Genomic DNA, 24,913 nt, shown 5'->3' with positions numbered 1-24,913 from the left:
AAACAGTTCATTTAAAGATGTTTAACTTGCATTTTTACAAAGTCCCAGTTAAACTCCTCCTAAGTTAAACTGTAAGTTAAGTACCTTAGTGAAGTAGACCATATTACAACTGTAGCAAATGAAAATCTGTCCCTATTTTCTTCTTGTATCCTGCTTGAATTCTTAAAAGTTCTTGTTTTATTTCAATGTTTTAACCTTGTCTTGCTGAAAATACAGCCACCAGTCTTATGGTAGAATCTTGTGAGGCCCATTGATTGCAATACAAGGGAGCACTGGTATAAATATCTACAATGGGTGGATAAACTCCGAAAATGTATAATCACTTTTGAAGGACATAAAAGGAAGGTGAAAGTTTTATTAATTAAGGCTACAGTTTTTTACTCTTGTGTTGCTAATGGCTCTTGAAAGTTGTTAAAAGGTCAAGCTGTAAAACTTCATGTAACAAGAGAGAGGCATGCCATTGCATCTTTTTAACACACTTGCAAGGGAAAAAAAAAAAAATAGAAACACTTTCACATAGAGACTGGCGTTTTTAAAAAATGCCCATGATCTTTTGTACTTTCCACCTGCTCTGATATCTGATGGGGAATTGACACCATTATATGTGCCCTTATGCAGATCAAGTAAACTGTGAAAATTATTTGCAAATTGGAGTTGGATCAAGGCAGATTCCTTCAGAGAATCAAAGCTACCTCCCTGCTCTTTTTAACCCTCTAATTTTCCTCTCTCATTTAAAATATAAAAAGCTTATAGAGTCAGGTCTCCCAAATTCAGTACTTCAAACCAGATGCCTGCAGCAGACTATATGACTTCCTGCAGACTACTTCATCTATGTAAGGACAAATTCATATCTTCTTGGGATTTCAGTTTGTTGACAGAAAACAAAAACTAGTGCAAGCCATGTTCCTAGCTTTAGATAACGTAGAAGTCTTAAAATGGACCTGCTGAACCCTCTCTTAATTGCTTATGTGTTGTCTGAGTCAGAAAGGATGATGGAACTACCAGTTTTTGAAAGAATGCACTTGCCTTTCCTCCTCCTGTAATCTTTGCAGGCCTCCTTTAACTTAATGGCAATCCTGATTTTGAGTCTGTGGTTTTTGCTTCCGTCTAAAAGATTTTTGACCTTCTACTGACCTGCCTTGTTTAATATTCAAAGACAATTGTTACGTATCACTTTCCTGTGTGTTCCTTGCCTGTTTAGTTGCTCCAGAGGATGATGCTTAGATTGTTTGTAATCCTAACTACCACAGAAGATTTGGCTTTGGCTTGAGTAATTAATGTGGCTCAGTGACTCAATAGCAATGATAAAGTATTTATGTTGGATCTCCCAACTGAATGCAGAATGAAGGCAACCTGAAGGGAAGTTCTTAATGAGAATATTGCTCCTGATACATATTGGGAACCTAAAATCTTTCAGCCAAAAGCACTGTTTAGAAACTAACTTAAAAAGAATAGCATTTGTATGAACACTTTTAAAAGTAAAACCATTTTTTACTGTAAAACCCTTTTGCATTGATATTGCAATAAACTGAAATGATGTACTATGTTGTCCCTGCCATTCTGCACAGAAGTTCAGAAGCTGTCTGTGGTCCTGTCTTGAGGAGGTTATAATCTAAATTAAAAGAAGAGATCAAAGTCAGAAGGAAAAATAGAGAAGTAGAGTGATACACATAGAATTACACAATCAGTTAGTAGTTGAGCTCATGTTAATCTAAAAGATCCTGTTACCAGAAATGTGTTTTTTTTTTTTTTTCAATAAGAAAAACCAAGTAAGATCACCTAAAAGCCAAGCTTTGAAAAACTAGATGCTATCACTTTAGTGGAAAGACATGGGAAAAAATATGATGGCTTAATATATTCACCAACAGAAAAGATGTAAGAACATTGTCTCCCATGTCATGAAATGGAATCAGAAATATCCTGTCTCTTGTCACAGTATGGTATTCTGACATACATATCCATGATAATTAAGTGCTTTTTAGCTTGACATATAATAGAAGAGATGGGATTCTCAGAATATTTTAAACTTTCAGTATTCCAGAATGATAATGTATTTTATTTTTTTTATGTCTTCATCTGACATCAACAGTTATTTTATGCCTTTTCTCCTTTTTTTTTTTTTCTTTTTTCTTTTTTTTTTTTTTCTCAGTACATAGACAAGCTTGTTAAAATGCTTGCTTATTTCTGATTAGAAGGTTTTTTTTCCCAAAGCTATTGACATAGTTTCCTATGTTCAGTTAAATCAAGCCAACTACTAATGTCCTCCAAGTAACAATATCATTCCATCAGAAAAAACAGTTCAAACAAATTACACTCTATATTCACTATAGGCATACACACACAAAATACTGTTATTAATTAATGTAATTGTTAGGGTTTATTTTAATTAGAGCAATACAAGAGCTATAAATAACCTTTCTGGATATTTTAAATATCATATTTGAACAACTGAATAGATAGTCAGCTACTTTAAGCAGATTTTTTGCAGGATATAAATAATTAGTGGGATGACGCACAGCACAAAAATGATCTTTTAACAAATGCATCTTATAATTTTGTAGAAGAATTGCTACCCAAATTTTGGAAGCATACTATAGGTCATGCTTGTACCTGGCCTGTCTGTCATTTCAATTGATACCCACAAATTCATACTAGCTAAAAGAATCACCTTTGCCTTATTAGAGAGCTGGAGAAGGAAATGGAGAAAATATTAAACATAAGATCTGCACAGTGCTCTTTGTGAACAGCTTGTAAATATAAGTGACACATGGTCTGACTGAACTTGCAAACATTTATTCACGTGACTAGTTTTTGCTTCTATGAAAAGATTCTGACTGCTTCTATAAATAGGGTTTCTAGGACCTTTGGTTTTAATTGGCTTAGTGTGTAAGGCCGAGGGATATTAGACAGCATTTAATGTTATCAGGAAATAAATGCAAATGTATTCAAATTGCAGATATTTTATTGTCTTCACTTCCTTCCTATCCTCATGTGTCACTTGCTTCAAAGTTTATAAATCCAGCAAGTTAATGTATAATGGTAGTCACACTCCTGTCTGTGCAGGTGTTTGTTTGTTTGTTGTTTATTTGTGTTTTTTTCCTGTTTGGAGGTTTTTGGTGAAATGTTGTATTCAATATATTTATAACTGATTAAATCTTTTTAATTTTGATTGCCAAGCTCAACCATTAAATGATCAAACAAAATCCCTAGTCACCTGTTATCTTTTTTTTTCTTTTTTTTTAATTTTATTTTACTATTTTACTCTCACAATTGTCTTAGGATTCACATCCTTCTAGTGTTGTCATCTAATATTAGATATCTTGTCTGAGTTAATCATCCAGGTTTCTTTTCTAATTGTTAGACAGAAAAAGAAAGTGAGGAGGAAACAGGAGCCTACTGAAGAAGACTGAAATAAATGACCAAGGACAAACTGATGTCAGTGTGGACTAATGTGTTAGGTTCTTGTGTCACTGTTCTTCATTTCAGAAAACACCTGAAAATAATGACTTTACTTCTTCAGTAATTTTTTTCTCTCCCAAATATTCACTTATTCTTAAGGTTTTATTTTTCTCAAATTGAAGCCTAAAATACACTGCCTTAATTTTCTTCTTATTTCTTAAGCCTGCAGAAGGTGATGGATTTTCTAACAATGCAGAACTTGTGACTATTATATTCAATACTGGAACACTAATGGATGAACTTCTTTGTGTGTGCTTTATCTTACGAGTTGTAAATCCTGAATCATTTGTTTTATGTTATTCAGTTTCTGGAATGTCATGCACTGATTTTACATGATTGACAGACAGGCCATCTGATAGGCAGTGAGGAGTCTGGGATAGGCCACTTTGTGTCTTGTGATTTGGACCAGGCACTAGACTTCTGAACATAGCCATACCATATCTGTATGACTGTTTGAGTATGGAACATGCAGAAGTGGATAAAGTACAGAAGGGAAAACACATTTCAACAGACTCTGGGGTATTTTCTTTGTAATGAAATCTACAACTATTGGTGAATCTTTTTGTAGATAATCTGTCATTGCTGTACTATTTAATGATAGAAGAGATTACAGTAGTTGAGACATTCCCAATTTAGAGTAAAGAAAGTGTAGTATAAGAAGGAGGTGTATTATGGAATGTATTCAATACACCAGTTTTGCATCTCAACTGACATCTAGGTGGGAATTAAGACATTAAATTTATTATATTAATTAAAGAAAATCCATCCTAACTCTTAATCAGAAATTTTCACAGATGAAAGCTGTACAACTTGGTGTGCTCAGCACAGTGTTTGTCTTTGGATTGGGATAGCTAAAAGGGTGGTATATTAGCAGGCAGAACAAAAGCATTTCTTTGCCTAAATCCTTTGGTGATACTAGTATGCATGGTCAGGCCTTACCAGCATGCTCTGAAGGGTCTGTGGTAGCCATAAAAAAAAAAAAAAAAAAAAAAAAAAAAAAAAAAAAAAAGCAGAAGGCTAATGCCTGAAAAAATTCCCCTAAGAAGCTGAACACTTGCACTCTCCTCAGTTCTGCCCTGGGGCTGCAGTACCCCAAATAAGAGTCTCAGAGGCATTGCAAAGCTGAGAATTACATTTCTAGGATTATCCGCTCTCCTGCTTGGTCGCAATATCCTGAGTAGAGCCCACTGGTCTGTACTTCTAGGCCATTTCTCATCATGAGCTTATATTTCAACATTTTTTGAATTTTTGCTTGCAGCCAACTTGTAAATTTGCTAATTTTTGAGACTGCACTTCTAATAGCTTGCTCAGAGACTTAAGAACTAATTCCTAATGTTTTAATCATATTTTATGCCAGTGGATCTCTGTTAATTTTAGTGGAGTCAGGACTGGAAATTTGGAGCAATGTAGTGGAAAATGAAGTCAGCACTGGCCAGTTACAATAAAACCCAGGGTTGCGTAAAGAGCTGTAATTCTCAGGTTGATGATATTCCCAAAGGAACAGATTTGATAACTTCTGTAGCACAAATCAGAAAGACAGATATCTTTAGACTGCAGTGTCTTTAGCTGTTAATATTTAGTCTTTAGGATTTTTTTACTTTTTACTTTTACTGCCAAAAATATGTAAAAATAAGCTGAAAAAATATTTATTCTACTCTCAATAGGTAACTGATGCAAAAAAATTCCTGCTTCTTGAAAGTTTCATTGCTAGTAAACCACCAAATAATCCAGCATTGAATACTAAATAAAAGGCAAGGTAAAGAAACAGCTGTGAAGAATTAGTTAGGATTAGTTTAAGGAAAGTAAAAGTTTTTAGAATTGCTGCTTTTTTGTTTTTGGTTTTTGTTTGTTTGGTTGTTTAACTGATGAACAGTTGAGGTATATAGTAAAATGCCATGAAGTGAAGCTATACAGATACAGCAGTGAAAGCCCAAAACACCAACTAAAGGATTTAACCTGTTAGAAATATTTTTCATTCAAGCTAAGGGTTCAAAAGGTTTCAAAAGAATGCCTAGTATTCTTCCATATGGGCCAATCTAGTGGAGTTAACATGCCTAGTAATTCTGATTAAAAGCTATTTAGAACTCTATTTATTCTGTCATAATCACATGATTCTCTCTTGTGGAGATTTCCTTTCTACTGCAATAGAACTCATGACACTATATGTTTAATGGAGCTGAAATGGATTGTGCATTAAGCAGCATTACTTTATATGACATGTAAACACTAAAGCATGTGTACCTGTAAAATGGAGTGATTTAAATATATTATGCAATAATCTTAAACGGTTAGTAGGAACATGAGTTGGAATAGCACTTTGAACATAAAAATGCCTTTACTTGTATTTTTTTTTTAACATGCATTAGCTGAAACTGGTAGTGATTCTGAAAAATAGGTAAGTGTAGTTATAAACATACAACAGATGGTTAAACTGACATAAATGGAGGGTGAGAGATTTGTTCAAGGTCAGGGAGCAAATGCCCAGGAGTTCTGACTTATAGTTCTCTGTTCTGATCACGAAACAAATCTCCTTTGTTTAGATATTTGTATACTATGCTTTAAAAGAATAGTCGTATTTTGTTACTTATGCTCCCAAAATATGAGTACAATTTAGTAGTCAACTTTTAGTACAGCCAATTTTTAGTACAAGTAATAGTTTGCTACAGACCTAAGTGGCTGACCATGGTTGACTTCTATTCCATACTATTGTCTGCCTCTTATCCTATACCTGCAGTGTGCCAATTTTAGCCTGCTAAGAATCTAAATACCCTTCATTTTTGGATTTCCGACAGAGAACTGCCTTCCTTGAACTTGCTCTTTCTGTGCTGAACCTGCGAGTGATCCATGCAGTACTTTAGCAGAGTATGTTACTCTTCTTGACTCTTTTATTCTTTTACCTGAAGCAACCATTTATATTTCTTTTCCTCTTTGTTGATGTTCAGCATATCCAAATGAATTAATAGCTTGCTCCCATCGGAGGCTAAAAATAAATGTCTAAAACTGATAGAGTTGTACTTATGAGACTCTTCACAACTCAAAGCTGAATATAAACATATAGCTTTTATTTAATTAACTTTATATATATATATATATATATATATATATATATATACAGCTTTTATTTAAATATATATATGTGTGTGTGTGGACAAGCAAGATGGGGGGTTCGCATAATTTTTCCAAAATTATTTTGGCCCACTACTGGATAGTTGTCCTGCTGAATAAATATGGCAGATCTAGTTTAAACACAGAGTGAGTGACTGCAGAAGGTTTATTTATTTAAATGGCTTCCCGTTCAGATGAAATCTAAACAGAAAAGTATAAAAGTTATCTCTTAAATCCAAACCAGAGTTTTGGCTGAGCTTATTAAGTCTTAAGAGTCTGGACTTAAAACAAACAAACAAAAAATCTCTTTTTGCATGTGAAATACACTTGAAAGAACTTCCTGCAGCTATTTCATTTTTAATTTCAAAGGCTCTTTGGTACATTACCAAATGAAACCCCAAAACAAGTCAGTCAGGTATATTACAAATTGTTACCGCCTATTTACATATGTAACTCAGATAGTTTATGTGACATGTCTTAAGTAAAAAGCAGAATACCATCAGAATAGGATTTAAAGTCGAGTGGACCCTAATCCACCAGGCTATGTTCAGCCCACTAAACATGACTTTTATTGTGCAGCCAAATACCAGCTGGTGATCACTTGAAGATTGATGGTAGCATGCAGCTCTGGAATGTGCTCCTAAATTCACTCTTTGTGTCAGTCTTTATGGTGTAAAAAATGGTTATGTTCTGTGTGTTTAAAAAGCAAGCATACTACCTCCTGAACACATCTCTCTGCAGGGTTTGGGCACAGAACTCTTGTACTCCCACATAGCCACCAGTAGGGACTGCCACATCTTGTAAAAGACACCTAACAGTTACAGACCCACCTCCAGCTTCCAAATCCATACAGACATATGTATATGTAAGCATAAATAAAATAATATTAATTGCACATTTGGAAGCATTTTGTTTTTAGAGATGACATTAAGAAAAAATATATATATATAAGTCCTGATGAATTTACAATTGAAAATACTCATAAACAATCTGAAGGTGTTCAGCAACACAATGAACATTGATGATACAATTACTAACTTCCAGTTGTGTCCAGCCTCTGAAATCCTCTGAGACATGACCAAGTCCTGTGTCCAGTGAAGCAGGTTGTGGCATCATAGTCATTTTGAAAAAAGAAATCCTAATGTGCAATCTTATGGATCTTCCTCTGATGCAAGTAGATGGATATTAATATGCAAATATATATATATATATATTTCAAGGTGGAAAAAAAAAATTAAGAACTTAAGGATAGGCTTGATCTTTTCTCACAAACTAAAATTTTCTTGACTGTAGGAAACATTGCAAACACCCACATCCAGAAAACAGCTTATTTCCTGTCAATACAGAATGCTGGGTGGCCTCTTGGCTGCAAAATCAAGTCTAATCAAACAGCCCAAATTAGACAACAAAAGATATTTTAACCATGCAGAACACAGTAGGAAATAGAATGAAGAATATCAATCTTCTACTATTCTAATATTTCTGTTCAAGAGATAGAAATATCAAGAGGAGATTGGGATAAATACAGTTGTGAAAAAAACTGTGGAATTGAGCGTGGCTTTGTCTTGGTAAAGTTTGTTATCTTCAGTGTAATGATCATTCTGGCATCATGTTGGAATCGGGGTTCATTGAAGGTTCACTGGTGGCGGGATGCTATTTGTTGACCTCCAGCTGCTTTGTTTTCTCACATAGTGGAGAGAGAATATGTGCTTCTTTCATCCTTCTCAGATGTAAAGTGTAGCTTGATAACTTTCTTAACTTAGTATATAGAGACAATTGTCTGACACCAGATAAATAAATGCCATCTACTGACATACAAATGCTTATAGGAAATAAGAAAACACTCTAAATTAGGAAGCAGTAATTTACCTAGTTGTATGTGACATCCACCATTCCACATATCTGTTTCTGTATTTTTTCTATAGACAATTTAGCTTCTTTTACAAAGCATCCCTCTATATTCAGAATTGTTAAAGTCTAAAATACAACCCTTTAATTCACTAGTCCATTGAAATTAAATCAATAATGAAATTGTGAAATGATAAAATAATGAAAACCTGAAATACTATCCTCCACATCTTCTTCAGCTCATGGCTGAGTAAATTTTACATTATTTTATTGAAGAGTGAAAAAAAGGAAAGCACTTGGGATTTAGCTGGATCTGATGTTTGCCTGATGGCTAATCCTAATTTGATTAAAATTATTATAATAATAATGAAACTGTAACCAAGCCTGCATAAAATAAGCTTTTTTTTTTTTTTTTTTTTTTTTTTTTTCTCAGAGTAAGGACAAGGGGTGACTGCTGAAGAAAAGAGCAGTATATTTTAAGATTTGTGAATAAAGTGACATGGATAAAAAACACAGCTAAAGTTGATTGGATCAATAAAGACAGGGATTACTGCAGCATGGGCAGTAATGCCAATCCTAGATATGGAGAGATTGGCTGAATCTCTAGAGAGGTTGCTCTTTGGAGGAGAAAAATGTATATAATAAAAAGATTCTTCTACCTCACAGTGAAGGGGATTCATACTGTATTAGAACCCATAATGAAATATTTCAGTGATTTAGCTGTTCTTTCTCAACAAATTTTCCTTAGCTCTGGCCACGAGAGTAATTCTGCAGCTTAGCAGCAATATACTCATAAAGAAAAGGAAAGACTGTGCATGTGAGTTGAAGTGGAAAATCTTCTCAGTCTGAAAAGAGGTTAACAGACCACTATCATCACTAAAGGTATTGGATATTTTGTAATATTTGATAATTCTCCATTCCAATTATCTGTGCATAGAGCTCGCATGTCGATGAAAATGTATTAACACCTCAAAATTGTACGTATGGTTAGTAGCTGCCACTGTCAACTTCGTAAAGGACAAAACATATCTTCGTTATACACAAGATACCTTAGTGAAAATGCAAAGTACAATTTTAAAGTGAAGCAAAATATAAACTTGCAAGGAAAGACAATTCTAGCAGTAAAATGTCCTACCTGTCATTCAACCTCACATATACTCTCCCTGCTCCTCTCCCTTTCTCGCTCACAGATATTCAAAAATATCCCAGCTGACATCAGCTGTTTTGAGTTTATGGAGAGTAAATAAGTACTCAAACCTATGCCTAAAGAAGTTTGCCTTTTTCACAAAACCAGCAGCCTGAATGAGATGCAAAACTAGTAAGTCCATTCAGACCTCATTCTCCTCACAGAATTCAAGCTACTGGCAGTAAAAGGGATGAAGATGAATGAACTGGGAGAACAGCTCGCATGTGTCTCATGTTGCTGACAGTTCTGAGTTGGAGAATAGCTTAAGTTTTAACTCATTTTTCAGAGAGACAATTGTAATAATTCATTTTCTTCATTTTCTCACATCTTTTTTAAATATGCATCAAAGAGTTTTGGTGTCTGCAAGCTGTAAGGGCTTCAGCTGGTCACTTAGTGTGATAGCTACTTGGAACATTTTTCTGTGTGAATGAGCATCAGAGGAGGAAGTGCAACCATTCCTCCAATGACGTGATTGCTGGTCCAATTAAAAAAAAATAAATAAAGCAAGAAAACACAAGAGATTACAATGAAAAGATATACTGCTCCCAGTAGAAGTAAAATAATGTGGAATTTGTCTGACTTCCCCATGGATGTGTTGTTTTTGTTTCCTCAATTCATGTCAAAAATAATGTTATATTTGGCAACCAACAGCTTCTCACTTCTGAATCTGGAAAACAAAAACATCTCAAGTGCCAGTGGCAAAACCGCTATGTGCACACAGGCTAGTGGGTGAGACTGGTTCAGCCAGTGGAGCCCCAGGCAACGTGGCAAAGCCTCTTCTCCATTTCTTTCAAAAAGAAGTAAAGAAAGCAGCTCTGCATGACTATGTGCAGACTCTGAAGTATGCAGCTCTTGGACAGTGGTTAACTTTGTGCATGAGACATGGAGAAGACTGGCTTCCATCTCACATGCCTAACTCAGCTGCAGTAATCTTAAACACAGTTTGCTTCTTCATACAAATCTCCACATTTGCCAAAGTTGTCTCTTTGGTTTGGAGACCAAAAATGAGAATAAGTCCTGGACAGAATAATAGCGGGCAGAAATGGCTGAGGTAATACTTGAAAAGTTAGATAACTTCTGGAAAGTTCTGTATTGTGGCAGTATTACTGACATCTCTCTTGCTTTCTCTTTCTCACACACACAAATTACAGTTATACTGAGGGATGAAGTTGATGACCAATAAAATTATAACTGTACTGAACTTACGAAAAAAGTAAGAAGGCCACTTTTCAGCATTTTTGTTGAAATGTCTACAGAGATTTTAGAACAGTTATTCCAGGTTTACTGCAAGGTAAGTGGAGGAATAATCTGAAAATTATTCCTAGAAGTGTCTATAGCCAAATAAGACTGTGTGGCTGAAGGGTGTTTGTGGTCTTGCGTAGTTGTTAGTGAAGGAATCTCAATACTGGAATCTTTGGAAGGTCTTGGAATGGCTGTGGAGCTGCAGTTTGGAAAATGTTGACATATTTTTCCTCTTTGTTTCAGAGTACAGCTTCTGTTGTGGAATGTGGTATGATTTCATCATGACAATATCTCTGTAAATCAAAAAAAAAAAAAAAAAAAAAAAAAAAAGCAGTATTTTAGTAGTGTCTTTTCTTCACAATGTAAAGCTGCAATAAAAGTGCACTTAACCTGATGGAGTATGCTAGGTTGAATGTGCCACACCGCCATGCTACTACGATTTGCCACACACATGCAAATGACTTTCTTTAATTGTGTCTTTGCTTAGAGAGCACATTCCTCCTGCACAAAACTGGCAGCTGCCTACACCTCAGAGGATCTGCCTGCCCTTCTTCATTCTTCAAAGCAATAAATCAAAGGTGAAAAAAATCTGATAGCTGTTGAAACAGTATTAAGAAAAGCAATAAAACTCTTTTAGGAGTGTCTTCTAGAACAGCATTCGAAGATTCCCAACAGAAGCTGGTTAATAATCCATTGTGATTTATTATTATTATTATTATCATCGTAATTATCATTATTATTATTTTAATCCTACAAGTTACTGGGATTTTAGGACTTCTGTGTGTCTTGTGAATTGTAAAAGATGAGTCATATACTGACATATGTGAATGCTCTGCTTAAGGTTAACTATTAACTGGTATGTCTTTTCCTATCAACAAATGGGCTGCCTTCACAAAGAGCTATTGAGCATTTTACTGCTCCTAATGTGTATGTAAAGCTGTCCAAGGTGACAGATTGCTCTTCAAACATGTTACAACTACCTCTAGGCCTGATTCTTCAAAGATTACACCTTGGCACTTTTATTTCTATTTATAAAAGACTTCCCTATCTTAAACCAGTAATATGTATATTCCACTTTCAACTCATTTAGCAAATACACCAACAAGTATTCAAGGTTTATAGTGAAACCAAATCACATTTAGATATTGTTGACATTTTCGTGTTATTTACACTCATTCCAAATACAGCAATTAAGTTTCCTTCTAGTAAATTATACGTTTTAGCTCTGGGCGATGAGGGCTTCTGTTTCAGCCTGCACTGTATGAAACCCCTTCCTCCTTATCCTCTAGGTGATGCTGTTAATTAGTTAGTCTGTAATTTTATGAGCACTTGTAAATCTATTTTCTCCCCTCACATTAACTCTTTTCTTTTTTTTTTTTTTTTTAAGAAAAAAATGTAATCAAAACCCTTTCAGACAGATTCAGAAGCTAACAGTTCTTCTAAGCCTATTGCCTCTTCATAGAAAAGGACAAATTTCGTTCTAACAATGTTAGAAAAAAAATATATATATCAAGATTTCTCATGCGTGAAGAAGAGATAAAGAGATAAATAAAAGGTCAAAGGTCCACCTGAGCTTTTTGGGCCCTGAGTGGTTAAGGCACACAGGGGACTGACAAGTAGCACATCTAGCTGCTTATGGCTCTTTGACCAAATTACTATGTACCCATTTATAGTCAGCTTCACTTGGGAGCTGGCTGAGATTTTTTTTCATAGTTTGAAAACTGCAGGAACAGTAGCAAAAATGCGTTAACAGCTCTCTTTTTTTTTTTTTTTAAGGAATAGGAATATCAACAGAGAAAAGGTGACATGTTCTGAAGATTTTGAAAGGAAATATGCGGACTCACCTTCTTCTCTTTGCAAATATAAACAGTCACAATGTATCTCTTGTAGCTGAAAAGCAATAATATAAATGAGGAATATAAATAAGGTTCTTTTCCACAGTTACTATGTGAACTGTAAAAGTAATACATCTCTTCTAAGTCTTTACATTTAAAGAAGAATCAGAAATAAGTCCAAGAAAACAATAGTTAATATGATTAGATTTTTATGAAATCTGATATTTTTTAACCAGATCTTTTCCAGTCATTTCTGTTAGTAAGGTACAAAACAGATAAGTTACTCAATAAAAAGTACAAATGAAAATAATGAAAATAAAATAAGAGCTTTTCTTGTGGCTTTAATCTTTTTAAAACGATCTTCTTGTAACTTTACAAATACTTCTGATTCCAGTTGCATTTTTAAAATACATGGCTATTCCTTTCAGTGCTAGCAATAAAATGGTCCTATTTCCATCAGGTATTATAAGCAAAACCATCATTCTACTTCTGTTCCTAGAAGCTGAGATTTTACATTGCAATTTCACATTTGGCATGGGGCTGGCATATTTGTTGGCACAAACTGACAGTTTAATGAGGCTTAAGAGACTCTTACAGTTTCATTAACAAGGGGCTAATGTTGTCAAGCCTACTGCGGGATGCACACAAGGCCAGTCAATGGTGAACCCCATAGCTTGTAAGAGTATAAAGAAAACAGAGTAGCTTTGCTGACTTCCAAGTCACTAAGGCTACATAAAATCTGTGCCAATTTGGGCAGCAGAGGTTCACTATTGTGAACCTCTTTCCAGAAAGCTAGTTCTCTCCCCTCCACTGTCATTCTGTGCATAAAACTGCATTTCTTCCTCTTTTTTTTTTTTTTTGTTTTGGTCTCTAAATCTGTGCTTCTGCTCTGAGCTTCCCATAAACAAGCCTTCTGAAGCTGAATCCCTATGCCAGCAGGAAAGAGGAAGAAGACATATTATTTCTTGTACTTTACCACAGGGGATCCTAAATTAAAAGCTTGACAGATCATCCTAGATTTGCTCAAAGAAGCCCTGCCAGGCTGGAAGCCCAAGGGCGATTTAGTGCAGAGATGTCTGCGTGCACTCATATCGTATATCACAGTTTGTCCACATCTTATCTGTGGATAAGTTCAGTGCATTGAATTTGGGCTGGGGATGCTTGCACCCCATGATTGTAGCTTACTAAAATCTGCAATGTAAAGATATCTACAGATTATACTGAAGTTTTTATGGGCAGGTGGGTCTGCAAATAGGGTGGTTTTTATTTTCTTTTCATTTTAGGAAGTTACCACTAATTACCGCAGTAGTTTCGGTATTTATAGAATCATAGAATCATAGAATCATAGAATATCCTGAGTTTGAAGGGACCCTTAAGGATCATCAAGTCCAACTCTTGACACCGCACAGGTCTACCCAAAAGTTCAGACCATGTGACTAAGTGCACAGTCCAATCTCTTCTTAAATTCAGACAGGCTCGGTGCAGTGACCACTTCCCTGGGGAGCCTGTTCCAGTGTGCAACCACCCTCTCTGTGAAGAACCCCCTCCTGATGTCAAGCCTAAATTTCCCCTGCCTCAGCTTAACCCTGTTCCCGTGGGTCCTGTCACTGACGTTAATGGAGAAAAGGTCTCCTGCCTCTCGACTCCCCCTTACGAGAATGTATCAAGCATCCATATTAGCATAACATTTATACTGACAAAGTCACTTACATTAAGGTTTTATCTTACATATTGGGGATTATTATATCCCTTATATTGAGAAAGTCAGGTTGTGTTTTCAAACACCAGTGAATGTAAAATAAGGAGTGTCATCATGTCAAGTGATGAAACAAGATATTCAGAGAACTACCTGATGTAGGATGTAGCTCATACATACATGCACTGGTGGCTTGGACAGTTCATGTATAACAGGCTGTGTTTATCAGCGGGGGAGGTATCTCCACATTCCTCAGTTTCCAGATTCTGATAACGGTAGTTTGCTTTGTTCTGGCCAATGGTGTTTTTTTAAGCATTACAAAGGCTTTTGTGATGTTAATAATAGATATTATACAAATATATATATTTTTTTTCTTGTGAGAGCACAATATTTTCTCTGTAACACTTGTATTAACTTTTATGTGGTGGATTAGAAAGATAATTAAAGAGTAAGTTGTAAATTAATTTTCAGTAAGCTCTACATGGTGTTCACGGAAAACTCCTAGTCACTGGGATCTCCAAAACATGCAGGTCAATAATAATAATAGCTGTGGCAAGAGAGTTCTTTGAAGTTTTTGTTTTTCATTAAAAGGGAAGAGAGCTATTTGACCTGACAGATTTCTAGCACTAGAAATTAAATTGGTATTGCCTTTATCACTCTAAGAAAGCCAAAACTAAGTTCACTGACCTATAAAGAATGCTGGACAAAGGTTTTTCTTGTATTATTAGTGATGACAATTATTGGCATATGGAATATATTCTAATCTTTATTTTGATTGCCAAAGAAAAATAAACTTATTCATGGAGAGCTGTCCATGACATTATTCTCCACACAGGCTTTACTGCCTTGAAAGTTTGGTTAAATTCCCAAAGCATGGAATAAAATGTGCTTTAAAAATCAGTAAATATTTGCCTTACTTTTTCCAAAACTTTTAGAGATGAAAGGGAATGTGGAAGACCTTTAAGCATCTTTTTAAGTAACAGCATCCAGCTAGTGAATCTTTAAGAAAATTAATTTTTCCTGATTTTGTGATAAATTTTGTTAATTGAAAAGAAAATGTGATCAATTATAAATTCTCTCCCCACTTGCTTGAGTGGCCCTGTTAAGCCAATACACTGCATGCTTCAGCCTTGAAAGAAATAAAGGTGATAAATCTATATAGGAATCCTTGTTATAGGGCAGTGTTCTTCTGTATTCAAGGGCTTTCCTTCCCTCATATGAATGTCATTGAGTTTCTGTAAGCTAGTGGCATGTGATAAGGTCCTGATTCTCCTAATCAGCACCCTGATGGAGACAGATTACCATTCACGTGCCTTAGGAAGAAAAAATACCATTACAAAGTTTAAAAATCCAGGAAAATAATGTATTTCTATGAATAATGGTTATGGAAATCAGATATATGTAGTTATTTTTGTCTCTTCCTTAAAAACAATCATTAGCATCTTTATCATCTTTTATGTCCATCATAGTTTATTTATTATCATGTTTACTCTAAAAACACTGAAGCTATAAGGAGGGATATTATATAATGCAAAATAAATAAGCTCACCTTTACCCAATCTTGTGCGGGAAACTGCTGCCTCTCCCAGTTTATCTGTGCTTTTCTAGTATATTAAATATACAGTTATGAGATGGTTCAGTTTCATCTTACAGCTGCAAAATATTACAGTAAAGTTAATAAGGCCACCAGGAAAGGGGATGAGCACTAGCTTCTCAGGCTTGTTATGAAAGGTCAATCTGAAAATTTCAGCAAGAGCAAAGGGACTGAATTTTAATGGCACTGTGCTGGTGAGTCTCCCAGGTGTCTTTGGAACTCCCAGCTGAAAACTTACAGGGAGAATTTTTAAATGAAGTAAAGCAATTGATTTTTCAAGGACTGAACAAAGACTTCTGAAAATGATGTGGACAATTTTTATAAATATTCAAGGAGTACTGTTTCAGTTTAAGCTCTTAAGCACAGTTTGTATGTGTAAATTTTCTTGAGAAAAATATTATAGAAATATTATTTGTTGATCTTTTTAATATTAACATTAATAAAGACATATAGAAAACACTTTGCTCCTGAAAGCTGTCACATGCCTAAGTTATTCAAAATGTCATCTCTTTAATTAATCAAAGGTATTTTTCATCTTTCTATTAGCTGTTTAAAAATCAATATAAAAATAAGTGGTTGTGTATCATATTTACCAATGCAAATCATGTTATGTCAAGCATTCTTTGAATCAATAGATCTGTAGTAGACAGAAATCTAAATCCCAAAATACTAGGTGACTATTTTGGCTAAGATATCTACCATTTTCTATAGAAGAATATTGAGCAAAGACCTTTCTTTTAGCAGAAAAACAGGCTTTAGCAACAATGACAAGCCATATTGTCCCAGACACCCAGTTTGAAAAAGAGATATGGACTCAGTTCTTATGACTTTAAGAGGGCTTCATTTTCATATTTACTCTGTATTAGCAACCCTGTTTGAATCACGGGAAACACAATCCAATAATAATGTTCATAAGTTAAGAAAACTATTTTATGTTAAATACTTGAATATGGAGAAATTGATTATTAAAGTTTAGTTTAGTTTGTTTTGTTTTTCCATTCTCAAATCTTGAGAAATATTCCTTCTGTTATTACTGAAAGGAAAAATAATCTGTTTTGAGGCCAAAATGTATTGGCCAAGCAAAGACAGGAAGGCTCATCTTTCTCAAAGGCAACAAGTAATATTATTACAAATGTTTGTGCTATTCCTGTAACAGGCTTGATCCTGCACTACTGAGATCAAAGGATGTTTTTCACTTCATTTCACTGAAGAAAATTTTAAGTGTGAAAAAAAAAAAAAAAAAAAAGCCAGTTATACAGTTCTGATAGTTTATTCCAAATCCCATAAACAAATAACTGAATAAATAGACACACAATGAGGCAATAAGGCTTGATTGAATTACCTTGATTCTATTACCTTTGTGGTTTTTTTTGGTTTTTTTTTTTTAATAAGCCATGTATAGTCATGAAGGACTGAAAAAAATTTACTTTGGAAACAATAAACTCCTATTGTTGGTGATGCCCCCTGTCAAGAAAAGCAAGTGAACTGTTCTATGTAATTTGTATTGATTTTGTGGATTTTGTGCTGTCATAAACTTCAAAATATATTGAACACATTGATTAATTTAATTTCCTTAAAAGCCAAAGCTGTAAATAATCACATCCATTAAAATAACAATTCATTACATGACTGAACAAAAGTAATGCCAGATTTTTATGGGCTGTGAATAGTTACTTAGGGTATAAAAAGGTTGCATTCAAACTGAGAAAAAAAAGTTTGTTTCAACTCAGCTATTGCAAGTGTCTAATAGGGGTTCTTCATCTTTTATTGGTCCCAGTTATGTTTAAAGATTCATTTATTTAAAAAGAAGCAGTTTACTAATTTCTTGTATTTACTATTTCAGAGCTGCAAGAAACTAAGACCTCTGAATATCACAGAATATCACACAGTCCTCTGGATTACAGGATATTATTAATGGATGAAGATCAGGATCGGATCTATGTCGGCAGCAAAGATCATATTCTGTCTTTGAATATTAATAATATAAGCCAAGACCCTCTCAGTGTAAGTTCAGGATTTATTTTGAGAATCCAAGGTTGCTTTACTGAATGCATTTATTTTTAAGACAAAAAAAAAAAAGTATTTCATTATTTTGCAGGTCCACACCTTATTGAACTGTTAGTACTTGTTTTATATGTAAAGCAAGATCAACAAACTATTAGCATGACTGTGACTCAGACATTCAGTTTGAGCTGTTTACTTGTTTTGAAGTGACATACAGCATGGCTTGGCCTCATAGGGAGAATTTCTATGAAAAAAAAAAAAAAAAGTTATATGTTTGATGGTTTCCAATTCTATTGAAGATTTAAGATAATTCAGAGATGCACTTTGAAAAACAGATTGTAAGGAAGAATATGATATGTGCTATCATTCTCAGACCAAAAGCAAAAAATAAAAAAAATCTACAGGGACAAATCTGACTTTAACCTTTGACTATATTTATTTTTGTTTAGTACTCTGAATCCTAGTCTCTGATCTGTTTGTCAAGCTTTGTTATGGCTGCATCAGCCCTTGCCCTTCAGTTAGATAGCTAAGACACAACTAGCTTTTGGTTTTTTTGGACACCGTGACCCTCATCTCACTCTTTTTGTGGCTGCTCCTCTGAAGATACTGAGATGTCATTTTCCAAGGTCTCTCTATGTTCCAACTACCCAACTTGTAGTAGGCACCCTGTATATGAAACGGGTCAAATTAGTGAATATTTAAACTTTTTTAGATTCCTCTTTTTTTCCAGAGCCAATTGAAATCCAGGTGCTCTGATTTTAAAATAAGTGGCCTGCAGAAATACTGAGCCCGGAAGCTTGACTATTAAGATGTTACATGTATGGACCTTGCCTTGCCTAACTTTAGATTATTACACCTACACCAACACCTTAAAATGTATCCTAAGTGCCTTGTTATACCAAATTCATCTGACCCTTTAATCTATGGGCTTTATTACTGTAACGCAGGCATGTCAAGGGGCAGGGAGATCCAGCTTGTGGCAGCAAAGTTCAATGCTTTACTTAAGAGTCAATGCTTTTAATGTGTCAGCAGAGAGAGAGTGAGATCCCACTGGAGGGTGATTAAGAGTACTTAAATTAAGCTTTGCTCTGAATCACCCTCTGGACATGTCTGTCTACCTGAATTGATCTTGTGGTGAGTGTGAGCAGACTAACTCTCTAACTTACACGTTTAAATTAAATGTTTCTTGTGTGCATGAACACCTCCTTTCTCCTCCTAATGGTTTGGGAGTCATGATCTGTAATGGGGCTGCCTACTTTGATCTGAAATGGCTGGTGTGACCTTCTTGCTAATTCAGATCTCACAGTGATTCTGCTAACCTGGTCTAGAAGTGGTGGTGTCCCTGCACTGCACACCTTTACTTAACAGATTTTTTTTAGTTCTGTGCAGAGTTAGCTAGGTACAACAACTTCTGTGGCATGAAATACTTTCTGCAGTATAAAGTATAAAGGTGTTTCAGTAGTCTATTTAGGCATGGAAAGCCCCATATAAAATTAAAATCAACAGAAATCAAATTACCCTAAGTTTTCTGGCAGCTATTGTAATCACCCAATATTATGCTCAGAATTACTTTCTGCAGTTTCATGTATTCTTTCTTTAGTTTATTTACTTTTATAACAGATCTACTTTGCTAATTTTATGCTATATTCATATGAACCTGCAACTCTCTGCATATGAGTATGTATATATATATATATAAACAAAGATCTTTTAACACTATTATTTATATTATCTTGAGACTAAATATTATCAATTTATGTCACTTATTAAATTTCCAGTAAGAGATTTCTATTTTTTTTTCTATTTCAAAATCAAGATAAATCAGAGTTTAATTATATTTCAGGTAATGTAGTATTGTATATTTCAGGTCTGTAGTGCAAGAAGTCTTGGAAATAAATCAAGAAATCAGCCCAAAATCTTAAGGTTTGAGCAGGTTTTATTATAACACATTCAAACCTTAAAAATGCAAATTTGTTACAAGAAGTCTTCTTGCTATATTTTAGTCTTCAAGTTTCCAGTGTGAACAATTTCTAGGAGTTTGGTAAAGGTGGTAAAGGTTAAAAAATAAATAAAGGTGGATGGTAATTTAGACAATGATGAAAATCTCATTTGGAAGAAACAAAATTAAATAAATTGATTAACTTATCTTCAAAATATATGATAATTTATATCAACCACAAGTGTTGTCCTTTCCTTAATTTATTGCTCTCTAAGACAAAAATTTTTCTCATTTATCAATGAAAATCCTTTTGGTCCTTATAATCAAGGTATAAAATCTATCAAAATATTAACTTATTAGTGTAAGTTATACAATACAATGATATTTAAAAGTAAATTATGTGATAAATGTGTTAGTGAAAAGATATTTCTTTCTTCACAGATTTTCTGGCCAGCATCTGCAAACAAGGTAGAGGAGTGCAAAATGGCTGGCAAAGATCCTACAGTAAGTCGTACTCCACATGCACATCCACACGCATACCCAAATTACATACTTGGCAGTAAAGTCAGGACACCTTGAGTGCAGCCAGAAACAAAATGAAAGAAGTGTTTTGCTTTTTAAATGCTCTGCAGGCCAAACGATAAAGTGAAGAAAAAAAAAAAAAAAAAGACTATGTAAAGAGAGTGCACCTTCAGACTGACAAAATAGGGAGGAAAAAAAAAAAAAGGAAAGGAAAGAAAAAGAATTGCCCGGTTCCTTGCCTCACTCTTTCTTGTTACTGGTGATAATAATTTTCCAGATTTTATGTTCTGGAAATGATGCCAAACAGTCTACTAAGCTTTTGTTCAGTGTAGGGATGCACTCTGGTGGCCCCCAGAAAGAAGGTTACCCACTGTCTACAGATGAAAATCTTAGACTCACAAAAATTCTTTTTTATCATCTCTTTAAGTTGCGTAAAGCAATGCACTAATGAGTATCTGGAAACTAGTATACTTTGCTAGGCAAGGTAAAGATGGCTTCTGGGGTCATGTGAAACCCAGACTTCAAAGAGGTCATACTGAGTCATTTTGCACCCTGATTGATTTGATCCCATCTAAATGCAGCTACCTAAGGACCTAAATCAGATGATAATTTCCTAATGTTCTCTTTATAGACAATAGGTAGAAATTAGCTATTTTGAAAGATGTAGAATACAATACAACAGATCCTGTCTTTGGCAGAATTGTGTATGAACACAGTTATCTTCCTGAAGTTATTTGATCTTACAGTCTGTATATGCCCAAATTTTATTCAAGAAAGAATGTTAAAGTGTAAGAAAAATACAGAAAGTCACATTTCTATTCTATTCTGTTATCTTTTTGTCTGTTTCTCTCTTCAGCCACACCTAGGTATCTGGTTTTCTTTCTAGTTTTTTAGCTTCTTTTTTTTTATTATTATCTGATTTCCAATTGATATTTAAATATTAGAATTCATAATCTATTCTGAGCTAGAAATTTGAAATTTCTCAATGTTAAATTCATGAAGAAAATAATTTGATTTTACTTATACTTTCACTTGAGCAAGAAACTATGGAAATCAGAAACCCTCACATTAGATAGGTCTTTGGAACATCTTCCTCTGCATAAATCTAGGAACAAAAGTGTGGTTGGTCTCTTGGAGCTTAGCCAAACCTTTTCCAAAACTGTGGAGAGTAATTCATTACAGGTCTCCAAAGCAACAGAAGGAGTCCTTATGAATAATTATTCTATGTTTAGTATGGCAGCTTACCTACTTTCTTTGCTGATAGCTACGGTAGTGAAAAAAAAAAAAAAAAAAAATTAATAATAATAAGTATTCTGCTGTTGAATATCACATTTCTATGCATCTTTGCATCATTGTGATTACTGAAGTGAGCAGTAAACTCTATAGCTAATAACTCGCTGAGTCATACAAAGTGTGAAAATAAAACATATAGTTTTATTCATGATAATTAACGTTTACGCTGGTTAGTGACAACGTCGACTGCAACAGCTCCCGATAGACTGGTTAAGAAACTTTCTTTTATATGAAATACAAATGTTCACTGGTCTTATTCATGTTTCCAACATAACACTCTTCTAAGGCAAAACAGAAAAAGGTACATGCAGAAAGCAGTATACAAAATGTGATTCATGGGAAAATACTTAGGACACTATTAAGTCCTGAGTGCCCCAGAGAACTTTTAATCTTGGGTGTTTAGTGGTGAGACTTTCCTAACTTTTAATCATATTAAAGTAGTTAAATGTTGATGCTTTAGTTAACAGGTTTCTGGATAGAACCTCTGTTTTTACAATAACAGTTTAGTTGTGGGTACTGGTAATGCCCTGTAATGCAGTTAATTAAGAATGTCCAGCTTATCATATGCACCAAATTTATTTTTTCTTTTTTTTTTTTCTAGTTGCTTGCTTGCCTTTTTTTTTTTTTTTTTTTTTTTTAATTCCTGGCTGTGCAAACAGAAGAAAAATGAAGTTCCAAAACACATGTTTATGTGAGGTTTCTTAATGTTTGTCCTCTAAGTTCAGAAGATACACATATATATGATCCTGATTAACAGCTGTTGCTCTCAAATCAGTGTTGTACCTTATTGAAAATTCACTGAAATGATGAGAAAAAGAGAACCCAGAGATAAATCAGTGTTTGCAACCTGAAATGTATAGACCAATTTGAAGAGCAATTGAACAGTGCTTGTGAGTTTCATTCATCATGATAAGAACAGGATAAGCAGAGAATGAATTCAGAGGAATTGTTTCAAATGAATTAGAATTTTCACCTCAATAATAGTAATAATGGTAGATGTATGGTAACATTTGGCCTATCTGAGAATAGTGATTATCACAAGACAGAAGAAAAACAGGCAGCAAAAGACACAACCAGTAACTTATTTTCAAAGGTGATTAGGGAAGGGCTCATTTGCCCAATCGTTAGACAAACATTGGTGCCTGAATTTGTCATTTTTGGCTACCTTTTTCATTACTGAAAAGAAATTGTCACCTCCAAATAGTGAGTTCACCAACATAACTTGGATGCTTATATTAGGCTGACATCTATTTCTTTCAATGTACTGTGATGAGATTTTAGGACATAATGTCAGGAAGGCAGTTTCTGAGACTGCTATAGAATGCATGTTGGTATCAGTTCCAAGAGGACCATCAGTAATATACAATTATCTAGAGCTTAATCATCAGCTCTGACAAACAGCCATCCTAAAGACAATTTCATGTCACCTGAGACCTCCCTGATTTAGAATACTACAGGAATACTACAGTAGAGAGAAATAAATGGAAGCTTTAAAAAGCAATCCTCTAGAATATTTTGAAAAATAAATAACAATTTCTTGTTAGACTGTGGAGTCACAGTGCAGTACCCAGATTAATCAGATTTCATTAAACTGAAAATGGCATGCAGTGGTTCAGCACTGGAGAGATGGGCAAAAGCTCAGAGAACATAAAATGGTTTTCTTGACAGTGAGCATTAAAATATGATAATGTTGGTGTTAAGCCAACTTGTGTTACTTGTCCGTAAATTATCAAAGAGACATGAAGATACAGTATGTGTCAGATGATAATCTCAGAGGGCTGTCCCTAAAGAAAAGAATCATTCATCTAACCACCCTTGCATTCTTGCTATGCACTTTAGAAAGTGCATGACATAGTATTGAAGCAGAATAGTAAGTGTACTGTTCATCTAGCCATTGGCTCATTGCCTTTATCCTTGAGGACTTTTTCTTCTGAAATTTATCAGAATGTAGTGTTTTATCTAGAGTTCTTCTGGAAAAGCTTTTTGCAAAAAGCAAGAAAGCATCAGTTTACACACTGGCTTACATAAGCTAGTGCTATACCTTTACAGCTGTGGAAAAGAAAAAATGAGAGGTAATGTGGAAATCGGTAGTACTGCTAAGAAAAATAAATAAATAAATAAATAAAACTGTTTTCTACAGCAAGATATTGCTAAAACCACTTTTGAGCCAAACTAAGATGGCCAGATAAGAGAAAATAGAAACTTTTAGTAACAGTCCTTAGCTTTAGAAAAACAATATATTTCGACTGAGTTAAAAGATTTTTCTGGTATAGATTGAGCTAACACTTCACAGAGAACATGCAGTGTTCCCTGCAGAGAAAGTTTATGAACACTGAATTACCTACAATTATACACTAGTTTTCAGATGTTGTACTAGAGTACCAGCTCCTGCTGAATCAAAAAATGTGAAATACTTTAAATATAAATGAACTGTGTAGTCTGGTGAACAAGAATTAACTCTACAGATTTTCATGAAGATGACTGATGACACAGTTTCCCATCCTGTGCTCAAAAAACACATGCAATTCTCACTCTCATGTCTTTGGTGAAGGTTTGGATGAGTGAATATGAAAGCAGATCTGGGATCTCAGTAAGAAAAATGTTCAAGAAAAAAAGTCTATTTTTAACCTAAAGTGCATTAACAGTTGATGATAGTGAAAAGGGAAGAGAAAGAGAAGAAAAGAGTATGTTGGAAGGAGAAAACTGTAGAACCGATGGTGTGAAACTCTGAGCTACTTAACATTCTGTTTCAATTTTCATTCTTATTTGAAGATGTTACCATTGATTTTCAATATGAAGCAACAATTCTCTGCAAACTTTGTTATGTAATGTGTTGTTCAGAGTTTTAATTATTTGGCAAGAAATTGTTTACACAAGAAATGGGATCTGAGATTTGGGCTTTGTTTTTTAATTATATCCAGCTGTATTGGGTAATATGAAAAAGGGGGGGAGGAGGGAGTAGAGAGAGAGAGAAGGGAGGGACTGTTTTAGAGGTTTCCTTGAGGAAGCTTCATAAGGTTACTTCTTGCTTTTCTGTGGAGGCAGCTGCTTCTTCCTGTGAAAGATACAGTGAAGTCTATAGATAAAAATAAGATTACTGTGTAGAGATGGGTGAATTACACACAATCCTCTAATTATTGTACCCTACCTATGTCTGATGCCCAGCTGAGAGAAAATGAAAATAAAGCAG

At 34.5% G+C, this 24,913-nt stretch overlaps 1 protein-coding gene across 2 annotated transcripts in view; it reads left to right on the top strand.

Moving 5' to 3' along the window:
- The window catches only part of SEMA3C (semaphorin 3C), a 124,878-nt gene that overhangs the window by 50,767 nt on the left and 49,198 nt on the right, over nt 1-24,913 (top strand). Inside the window, exons 2-4 of one of the 2 annotated variants that reach the window (XM_082766060.1) lie at nt 9,161-9,294; nt 17,809-17,969; nt 20,350-20,412. In XM_082766060.1, coding sequence (XP_082622186.1) covers nt 17,880-17,969; nt 20,350-20,412 — 153 coding nt within the window. In that variant the 5' untranslated portion in view covers nt 9,161-9,294; nt 17,809-17,879. The remainder of the gene's footprint in view (nt 1-9,160; nt 9,295-17,808; nt 17,970-20,349; nt 20,413-24,913) is intronic. The other variant, XM_082766059.1, reaches the window with a different exon arrangement.

This window comes from Aythya marila (genome assembly GCF_965140915.1).
Source record: "Aythya marila genome assembly, chromosome: 1".
Taxonomy (NCBI): Eukaryota; Metazoa; Chordata; class Aves; order Anseriformes; family Anatidae; genus Aythya; species Aythya marila.
The sequence above is the reverse complement of the archived record's forward strand: the minus strand, read 5'-3'. Positions and strand labels throughout refer to the sequence as shown.